The 10,148-nt window shown below is 37.5% G+C and overlaps 1 protein-coding gene across 1 annotated transcript; it reads right to left on the minus strand.

Annotated features, from left to right (window-relative positions):
* Positions 1–612: 612 nt before the first annotated feature.
* Positions 613–5,259, minus strand: LOC110192709 (uncharacterized). Its single transcript, XM_020964051.2, has 4 exons — positions 5,181–5,259; positions 4,435–4,445; positions 1,228–1,768; positions 613–745 (listed from the first exon to the last, which is right to left on the minus strand). The coding sequence occupies exons 1-4, from the start codon at positions 5,257–5,259 to the stop codon at positions 630–632; spliced, it is 747 nt and encodes a 248-aa protein (XP_020819710.1). The 3' UTR covers positions 613–629.
* Positions 5,260–10,148: the final 4,889 nt, after the last annotated feature.

Here is a 10,148-nt window from a genome sequence, read left to right on the forward strand (position 1 = left end):
TTACATTTCAAATTCTCCTGAAATAAGTAGCTTTTTGAATGATGACTCCAACCATTACACTGTTAGCTCCATGAGATCAGGGATTATGTATTTTTGGTTTTGTTTTGGTCGCTATCCTTGCTTTCTACCTTTCTGTATATCTAGGTGCTTACCACAGTCTCTGGCATACACTACTAGGTGCTTACTGAATGCTCATTGACTGACTGAGAGTGATCTGAGAGGTGAGCAGATTTGCTCTTAGATTTTTAGCTCCACTCAGTAATATTGGAAAAGAGAAAAAATCAGACTCTATTCCAAGGAAATGATTAAAGATTATAGAGGAGGTTGCAGAACTCTGAACATTATATTTCTCTATATCCTTGAAGTAAAATGAACTTTAAAGGAGATCAAAAATATTTGTTATATGCATGGATCTCATCCAACCTTGAGCAAAGTGCACTTTGGGGACATAGGACTAAACCACTAAGTCCAAGTCAGTGCTGTACATCTGTAGAATAATCTGGAATCAACAAAGCACTAAGTACCTGGGGACCATACTTCTGTCCCTATATCTAGAGCACAATACACTGAAAGTTGAATGACTAACACCATCAAGAGAAGCAGGAGTCAACATTTAATTGCTAGTGTATTTATTGGTGTTGTAAAGAAACAATGGAGTAGATCAAGAGGTACGTACTGTCAAATATCCATGTCCCTGTGAGGACTTCAAGGGTGCCTCCTGAATGCACATCTTCCTTTTTATGCACTGAAAGAAGAAACGAAGAGGCTTAGAGGAGATGAACTGTGCCTGATTTGGTTCATTGGCTAATGGCAATGGCAATGACAAAGTCACATATCACAATAACTTTAAAAAGAAAATACAACAAAATTTTTAGAGAGACTCTGGGCAGCATAAAGTAGAGAGGGAAAAGAATAGGTGAAGTTTTGATCTCTCTCTCTCTCTCTCTCTCTCTCTGTTCTTCCCTCTCTCTCTATCTCTAGCTGTGGCTGTGTCTGCCTGTCTCTTTCTCTATCTCTCCATCTCTTTCTTGCTCTCTCTGTCTCTATCAGAGAGAATGGTGCATAGATCAGCAAAGGTGAGCAAATAGTAGTGAGAAGAGTGATGAAGAATCAAACTAATAGAAAAGATGAAACAGCTCTAAAAACTTTTAGGACATATGACGTCAGCTGACAGCGAGTACATATTCAAACATGGGCATTGGTTTACTGAGAAGAAAAATGAAATACCTTGGGGGTGGGGAGAGTGAATGACCTCTTCATTGGCCACCTGGATGGCCACCCTGTTGGCCTCCTTGCTGTCTACCTCGCCAACCTCCTTGCTGTCCACTTTGCCGCCCTCCTTGCTGTCCACCTTGGCGACCTCCTTGCTGTCCACCTTGACGACCTCCTTGCTGTCCACCTTGCCAACCTCCTTGCTGTCCACCTTGCCGACCTCCTTGCAGTCTACCTTGCCGACCTCCTTGCAGTCCACCTTGCCGCCCTCCTTGCTGTCCACCTTGCCGACCTCCTTGCTGTCCACGTTGCCGACCTCCTTGCAGTCCACCTTGCCGCCCTCCTTGCTGTCCACCTTGCCGACCTCCTTGCTGTCCACGTTGCCGACCTCCTTGCTGTCCACCTTGCCAACCTTGCTGTCCACCTTGCCAACCTCCTTGCTGTCCACCTTGCCGACCTCCTTGCTTTCCACCTGGAGGTCCACGTTTCTGGTTACCACCTTGTTGCTGGGCAGGGTTCTGATCGTCTTCCTGGGAGTCAAATGGTGCTGGTGAATCTACTGGTCCTTCTGAATTTTGTTCATCCTCTAAGGGGAGACAGTACAGGTATGAAAAAGACAGATGAAGGAAAAGGCCTGATATGCCATGAACACAGACAGAATGCTTTGAGTCACAGGCTAATTGTCCAAAGGATGGAGTCTTTGCTACCTTCTTAGTACAATTGAATGAGAGTGACCCAGACTTAATTGGTAGATATCTAATAAGGATCTAAAAGATCCAGGCTTGTCCCAGGCTCAGAGTAAGCTTGGATGGATTTATGTAATGGATGATCCTATAAATGATTGGCAAGGAACAGGCCTCGCATCAACCCATATAGTGACAGCAGCAGAAAGCAATGGCAGCTTGCTATATCAAAAGCATGAATTATCCCTCTATATGTGTCTTGGTCATTCATATGTGTCCCTTCATTTGTGAATGCCCACATGTTCTCTTTATATTCAGAGCTCCTACATATTTCTTATGAAGTTCCACTCTTCTACTTAGTTTAAATGAAGACATTCAATCTTCATGTGACTAAGAAAGAATTTACTTTACATCATATATTTTTTGCCTTAGTTACGAACTCTGTCCATCAGTCAATATTTATTAAGTATCTAAAATGTTCCAGGTCCTATGACTTTTTGGTACAAAGTAAAATGCCTCAATGGGGTATAAAGAAGGCTCTATCCCATGAAATTCTTAGAGCTTGGGGTGAATAAATGCTTTTTTAGAATGAGAGGGGTCTTATTGGCTGTGGTAAGGAAGAATCAAGTGGGAGAAGGAGGGAATAAAGAAAAGAGAAGGAAGGAAAGGTTGGATTTGAATATTGGTACCTGCATCCTAAAGATTTCTTATGGTCATGAATTAAACTATTAGCGACCTCTTACATTCTAGTCATTTAAGAGGGTAAGAATGGGTAAAGAAAGTTTCGTAGACTTATTTGGAGACAGGGGAAAAGATTGCTAATTTGTTTTTTCTAAAAAGTGGGAAGAATTTCTCATGAATTGCCTCATCCTGTTACACAGAAAACGTCCGCAACAGCTGATTCTCTGAGTGACTGATTCATTAAGTGGCTCAAGCACAACCCTCCCCAATTTATGATATGAAAGCTCTTGGAAGGTTCTACCTTATGATGCATAAAGAGACAATTTCAATGGAAAAGTCCAAGTGAAGTTTGGCTGCATGTTAGGATGTTTTTCACCTGACAGTCTTACTTGCATTCTGTACAGAGTCTTGTTTGTGAGGGGAAATACAAAATAACAATGAGTGATGAACTTTTCTACATCTTCACTTTAGTCCACAAGTTTTTCTTTTGTTTTTGCTCACCCTGGTCCAGTATGAGAGGCTTTCTTGGGTCTTATAACTCCAGCTCCAAAGGGAAGGAAATAATCTCCTTTTCCACATTTTTAGGATTTCAAGAGAGCTACATATCCTGATGCTAAAAGACATTTTGCCTATCAGAATATTTGTTTTTCACATAAGATTTGAAACCATAGAATTTAGAATTGGAGGATACCTTAAAGATCCTCTAATGGAGCACTTTCACTTTCTAATTGGAAAACTGGAGGGATTCAAAGAACATTGTCAAGTCAACAAGCTTTATTAAGCTGTGAGCCATGTGCCAGGTACTGTGAGTTAGCCAAGGTCATACTGGCAAAGACAGAATTTTAACCGAGGTCTTTTGACTCCAAATACTTTTCTTTTAACCCAGTATGTTGCCTTTCCCTAGAAAACTAGACATAAAGTCAAGGAATTGGAGTTCATGTCATAGCTTTTGAACTCCCAGCCGGCTATGCTGGGGGAAAGTCATTTAATCTCTCTGACCCTGAGTTTCTTCATTTGTAAAATGGTGATGAGAATCTCTCTGAGATCCAGAAGGGCACAGTAGATTGAAAACCGCTTTCAGAGTCAAAAATCCTGGGTTCAAATTCTACCTCTGACACCATTTGGCCATATGATATAGGCAAATTGCTTACCACCTCACTACTCCAAGAAACTCTCTACGATATTTACTTGTTGAGCAGAGGCAGATTAATTGACATTGGGAGAAGGAGTTCCAGATTTATTCCCTATGAAGTATGATTCCATATCTTGATTACAGTATATCTGAGAGGTACAACACGAAAGCAACTTAGGAGTCCTGAGATCCCATATGTTGGACATTATTATGTTGCTCTACTTAGGCTGATTCTGTAAGTTGCAAATACTTCTGATAAAAAAAAGAAGAAGAAGAAGAAAATTTCATTCCAACACCCCAATTTTATTGGGCAGGATGCCAAATACTGTCATATCTGGAAATGTTTAGATGAGTTTTAGGTATGATGATCTCTTTTCCATCAAAAAAATTCTTTTTATGTCAGCTCTGTTTTGAATGTCAGTTCCATGAAGGTAGAAACTGTTTCATTCTAATTCTGCTTCATGGATTTCATTTTGAATCTCCAGCAAACACTGCTTGTTGAGTGATTGATTATTGATATTACGAAGATGCAGTTTTCTCTTGACCTGGGATAAAAGGCCTAATGGCTAAGGAGGAATTCATAACCCTTTAGAAGATAGATTAGTCTCTGCCTGACCAGTCTCATCTCAGAGAGATCATCTGTACCTTAGAAGAAGTGAATAAACACATTGACTAGAATGAAGAACTCGCTGCAGTAAAGGGAAGAATTGAACTGAATGTCTATACATTGTCAAAATCTAAAAGGACAATGATAAATTCAATCATCTATATGTTATTCAATGTACAGATTTTTTTCAGTCCCAGGAATTGAAACATTTCATCAGAGGTCGAAAAATTTTACTTGTCTTATCAATACTTTGTGCCAGATAATTCATTAAGATTATATTAAGTGCTTATTACGTACCATGCACTTTGTTAAGTGCTGAGTGTATAAAGAAAGAGCCAACAGTCTCTGAGGTTGAGGAATTTAAATCCTATTGGGAAATACAGAATGCATATAGAAAATAAAATGCAAAACATTGAAAAAATAATAATTTCTTAGGTGAAGGCAGTAAGGTAGGAACTCAAGGTAGATTTCCTACAGGAGATAACAGAAACAAAACTTTAACAGAAGCTAGGAATTCTAAGAGGTAGAGATCACTAGAAAATGTATTGCAGGTGGAAGAGCAGGATAAAAGTATGGAATGCTGTGCATGAGAAACAGCAAGGAGCATAGATGACCAAAGCAAAGAAGAAATAGAGTTTAAAGAATAATTAGAGTTTGGCTTCAAGTCTAGGGCAGAAAAGAGATTTGAGGAGTCATCAGAACATGGAAAACAAGAATATCACCTCCTATTTATCTAACTCTAGGAAGACAAAAGTACCCAAGTTACTGAGGAAGGCTAACACAAATGACCTCACACAAATCATGCCTGGACTCACCACCAAAACCCTGTTAACATAATCATAGATTCTCTGTGTGCCCCACTTACCTTCATCTGTGAATTGAGCTGAGCTCAGGCCCAACAGGGCTACTGAAGAAAGGAGAAGTATCCACTTGGTAGCAGCCATGGTGTCAATGTTACCTGTGCTACATGGACTGAGGGCAACGGCTCTTATAAGGACCTCAGAGAACAATGTCCCTTTTAAACATTACATTCTGTCCCCTTTCTGAAGGCATTGTTCATGTCCAGATCACTCCCATCCCTAAGTTTTGTTTGGATTGAGTCTGAGGGCTGGCAAAACTCCTGCCCAAAAAGTCATCACCAAATCTAAGTTAGCCAAAGCCTTTGAAGTCACATTGCTGGAAACCCCACATAGAATGCTGTGATGACAGTAAAGCATAGTCTTCTATCTTGTGATGTTCTTCCCATAAAAAAACCTGGACTCCTTGAATGTATTTTGATATCCTGTGTTGCAAAAGTCATTTAAATGTCATCACTAACCTTCTTCCAGTGCTGGAAATGATCCAGTGAGGTCAATATACAATGGATGGATAAAATAACAGAAATGAAATCACTGGATACTGTAACTGTACAGGCAAGATCCTGCCCCATTCCTTCCAATTAGAAGCTACGTAAACGTCAGCAACCGTAGTCTTTGGTTACCTGATGTACGGCTTAATGTGACCAAGCTACCATGCCTCTCTCAATCATTCCTTCTTCACCAATATTTTAACTGATATGTCCCAAAACTTAACTGAATTGAGCTTCTGATAAATATTTGGTGTTCAGAACTGATTCTTCCCCAAAACTAATTTGTCCCTCCATCCTTCTTCCAAATATTCTGTTCAACAAATCCCTCTTTTCATGAAATGCTACTCCAGGTGAAGAGGCTTTCCCTCTCTTATTTCCTTTTGATATCCCATCCACAATTCACTCAGCTTGTTTCCTTCCCAGATTCATAGATTCATAGGAACTAGGTCAAAGACTTAGAATGGGAAGGGATTTTGGAGGCCATATAGTCCAACCTCCTTATTAACCAGGCAAAGAGCATGAAGTCAAGTGGTGCAGTGACTGGTCCACGAACAGTAAGTAGGTAGCAGAGTCAGGTGCAAACGTTTACCTATAAGTTTTCCCATTGAGGGAAAATTGATTCATCATCTATTACCTAGGACTGAGATTGTTCATTACAGTTGAACATTATTGGGATTTCTATTCACATTACTATAGTCATTGTGCATATTGTTCTCCTACTTCAGCTTATTTCACTCTATATGAGCTCACAAAATTGTTGACATTTCTCTTAATTTATCATATTCTTCATCCCTAATAATTAAATAAATAGTTTATCATATTCATATAATTATAATTTATTCAGCCATCCTCTAGTATTTGAGCATTTTCATTTCAAGTTTTGTTTTTTACAATTAAAAATATATTATAAATAACCTCTTATAGAAAAGACTCTTCCTTCTGACTTTGACCTCCTTGACCTATATGCAAAGTAATGAGATTGAGAGAAAGGATTTAAATGAATTACTAACTAGTCTTCTTCATTCCTAATTTGTTTTTTAAAAAATTGTGGACCTATCAACAGCTTGACTGAAACTGTCGAAATGTCTCTGTCTTCCCATTGCTATTGTTCTTCAGTCTTTCCAGACACGTCTGAATCTTCATGATCCCATTTGGGGTTTTCTTGGTAAAGATTCTTGAGTCATTTGCCGTTTCCTTCTCCAGCTCATTTAACAGATGAGGAACTGAAGCAAACAGAGTTGAATGACTTGGCCAGCATGACTTGCCCTGACTCGTGTCTGAAGCCAGGTTCAAACTCATGAAGATGAGTCTTTGACTTCAGGCCCAGCTCTCTATCCACTACACCACATTGCTGCCTATTATCCCTCAAAAGCAAACTGTATACATCTTTAAATAACTACTGGTTTGAGAGTTATAACACTAAAACCTTCAGAGTTGTTTTCATTTCATTCATCTTATAATAAAGCTTTGGAATAATCTTTAAAATGGCTGTAGACGCCTTGAAATTCTTTTGAGAAAATGTTCAATTTCACGTTATGGGAGACTTGGCTGTTGGTTATTTTTACTGAATTAATGTTTTTCTCTTTTCTCTTTTTGATTCTCTATTAAAAGGGATGGCCTACTCAGCAAGGGAAGAGTGAGATTCATTTGGAAATTACATTGCTGCACAAACAAAAGACATAAATATATATTTTTAAAAAGAAAACATTTTATAGTCTCCTCAGTCACTTAATAATTGGATAATATTTTTGTCATATATAACATGGATATCAGATTATCAGAGGTATTAATTGTAAATGTTTTCCTACCCTACTTCTTGTCTCCTTATTCTTGTTGCAGTGACTTTATTCATCTAAAATGTTTTATATTTTTTATACTAAAAATTTCACCTTAGTCACAATTGGAAAGTATACTTCTTTTTGTTTTTTCTTCCTTCCTTTCTTCCCTTCTTCCTTCCTTCCTGCATTCCTACATTCTTACCTGCATTCCTTCCTTCCATCCTGCCTTTGTTTTTTCATTCCTTTTTTCCGTAACTTTTTTGTATTAAGACTGCATACTTATTTGGTCCCTATTGTCACATGTAGTGTTACATGTGCATTTAAAACTAATTTCTGCCTCACTACCTGCCATTTTATGCAGCAATTCTGGTGAATGAATGTACAAAACTTCCCTTTGTGTTTATGTTCCTAGGCATATTGAATAATGCACTGCTCTTTTCATTTGGTTTTCTATCTGACTTATTTAGTTCACTTATCATTTTTTAACCAACACCAGGGAGTCCTGATGATGATTACTTCATAACATAGGTTGAAATCTTATGTTAGATTCACTTAATTCCTGCTTTCTATTTCCTTGTCATTCAATATCTTTTGTTTCTCTGTATAAATGTTGAATTATTTTGACTATTTATAACAAGTAACAGCTTAGAAGTTTGATTTTTTGTAATTAAATGCAGAAATTAATTTAAATGGTGAAGTCATTTTTAGCAAATTGGCATGTCCTGATATGGAATAATGTGCATGTCTCTAATTATTTTTCTTCATTTTTGTGCGTAAACAATATTTCTAGTAGTAGCTACATGTGTATTGTTAGCTTAACTTCACAATATCACATGTGTTTTATAGATATATTGCATGGATGTTGATTGTCCTTAAATTCCTCTTATTTTTTATTACTCTAAAAGAATGAACATATTTATATCCTTTTTTAAAAAGTTAATTAATTTATTTTGATTTATCAATAATCACTTCCATATGTTTTTGTGTTTAAAATTTTTCTCCCCCTTCCTCACCACCATCCTCTCCAAGATGGCACACAATCTAATATAGGCTATGTACACATTCCTATTAAACATATTTTCTCATTAGTGGTGTTATAAGTAAAAACTAAACCAAAAGTAGGAATCATCAGGAAGAGGAAACAAAAATCAGCAGAAGAGAAAAAAATAACAATTCAACTTCCATAGTTCTTTCTTTGGATGTGGGTAACATTTTCCATCAGGAGGCCTCTAGAGATGTCTTACATCCTCATACTGCTAGGAAGGGTTAAGTTTATCAATATTAGTCATTGCACAGAGTGGCTGCTATTGCAAAATGTTCTCTTGGTTCTGCTCACTACACTCAGCATGAGACCATGCAAGTCTTTCCAGGTTTTTCTGAAGTCAGCCTGTTCATTATTTCTTATAGCACAATAGAATTCCATTACATTCATATACTACAACTTGCTCAACCATTCCCCAGTTGATGGGCATCCTCTCAATTTCCAATTCTTTGCCACCACAAAAACAGCTGCTATGAATATTTTTGCACATGTAGGTCCTTTTCCCATTTGTTATGATCTCTTTTGGATATAGCCCTAGAAGTGCTATTGCTGGGTCAAAGAGTATGCACATTTTTATAGCCCTTTGGGCATAGTTCCACATTATTCTCCAAAATGGTAGAATCATTTCACAACTCCACCAACAATGCGTAAGTGGTACCTCAGAGTTGCTTTGATTTGCCTATCTCTAATTTATACTGATTTAGAGCACTTTTTCATATGAATTTAGATGGCTTTAATTTCTTCATCTGAGAACTGTCTGTTCATACCCTTGGACCATTTATCAATTGGGAACGGCTTGTATTCTTATAAATTTGACTTAATTCTGTCTATATGTTAGAAATGAGACCCTTCTGAGAGAGACTGATTTTAAAAATTCTTTTCCAATTTTCTACCTTCCTTCCGATTTCAGTTGGATTGGTTTTGTTTGTGCAAAAACTTTTCAGTTTAATGTAATCAAAATTATCCATTTTGCTTTTCATAATCTTCTCTGTCTTCTGTTTGGTCATGAATTCTTCTGTTCTCCATAGATCTGATAGGTAAACTATTCCTTGCTCTCCCAGTTTGCTTATAGTATCAGCATTTATATCTAAATCATGAACCCATTTTGACTTTATTCTGGTATATGGTGTGAGATTTGGGTCTATGCCTAGTTTCTGCCATACTCTTTTCCAGTTTTCCCAGCAGTTTTTTTTTTTTCAGAGTGGGTTCTTATCCCAGAAGCTGGGATCTTTGGGTTTATCAAATAACAGATTACTATAGTCATTCACTACTGTGTCTTGCATATTTAATCTATTCCGCTGATCCACCACTCTATTTCTTAACCAAGCAGTTTTGATGATTGCTGCTTTATAATACAATTTAAGATCTGGAATGGCTAGGCCACCTTCCCCCGCATTTCTTTTCATTAGTTCCTTTGATATTCACGACCTTCTGTTCTTCCGAATGACTCTTGTTATTATTTTTTCTAACTCTGTAAAATAATTTTTTGGTGGTTTGATTGGTATGGCACTGAACAAGTAAATTAGCTTAGGTAGCATTGTCACTTTTATTACATTAGCTCGGCCTACCCATAAACAACTGATTTTTTCTAATTATTTAGATCTGACTTTATTTCTGTGAAAGGTGTTTTGTAATTGTGTTCATAGAGTTCCTGGGTTTGCTTCA

Source organism: Phascolarctos cinereus, unplaced genomic scaffold (assembly GCF_003287225.1).
Source record: "Phascolarctos cinereus isolate Bilbo 61053 unplaced genomic scaffold, phaCin_HiC Scaffold_7;HRSCAF=346, whole genome shotgun sequence".
NCBI lineage: Eukaryota > Metazoa > Chordata > Mammalia > Diprotodontia > Phascolarctidae > Phascolarctos > Phascolarctos cinereus.

What these genes read in the sequence shown, in the direction of transcription:
- LOC110192709 (XM_020964051.2), bottom strand. Translation starts at nt 5,259, where the DNA reads ATGGCTGCTACCAAGTGGATACTTCTCCTTTCTTCAGTAGCCCTGTTG. An exon ending in TCACTCTCCCCACCCCCAAG is followed by an intron (nt 746 to 1,227) that starts GTATTTCATTTT and finishes TTCTTCTTTCAG; the next exon opens with TGCATAAAAAGGAAGATGTG.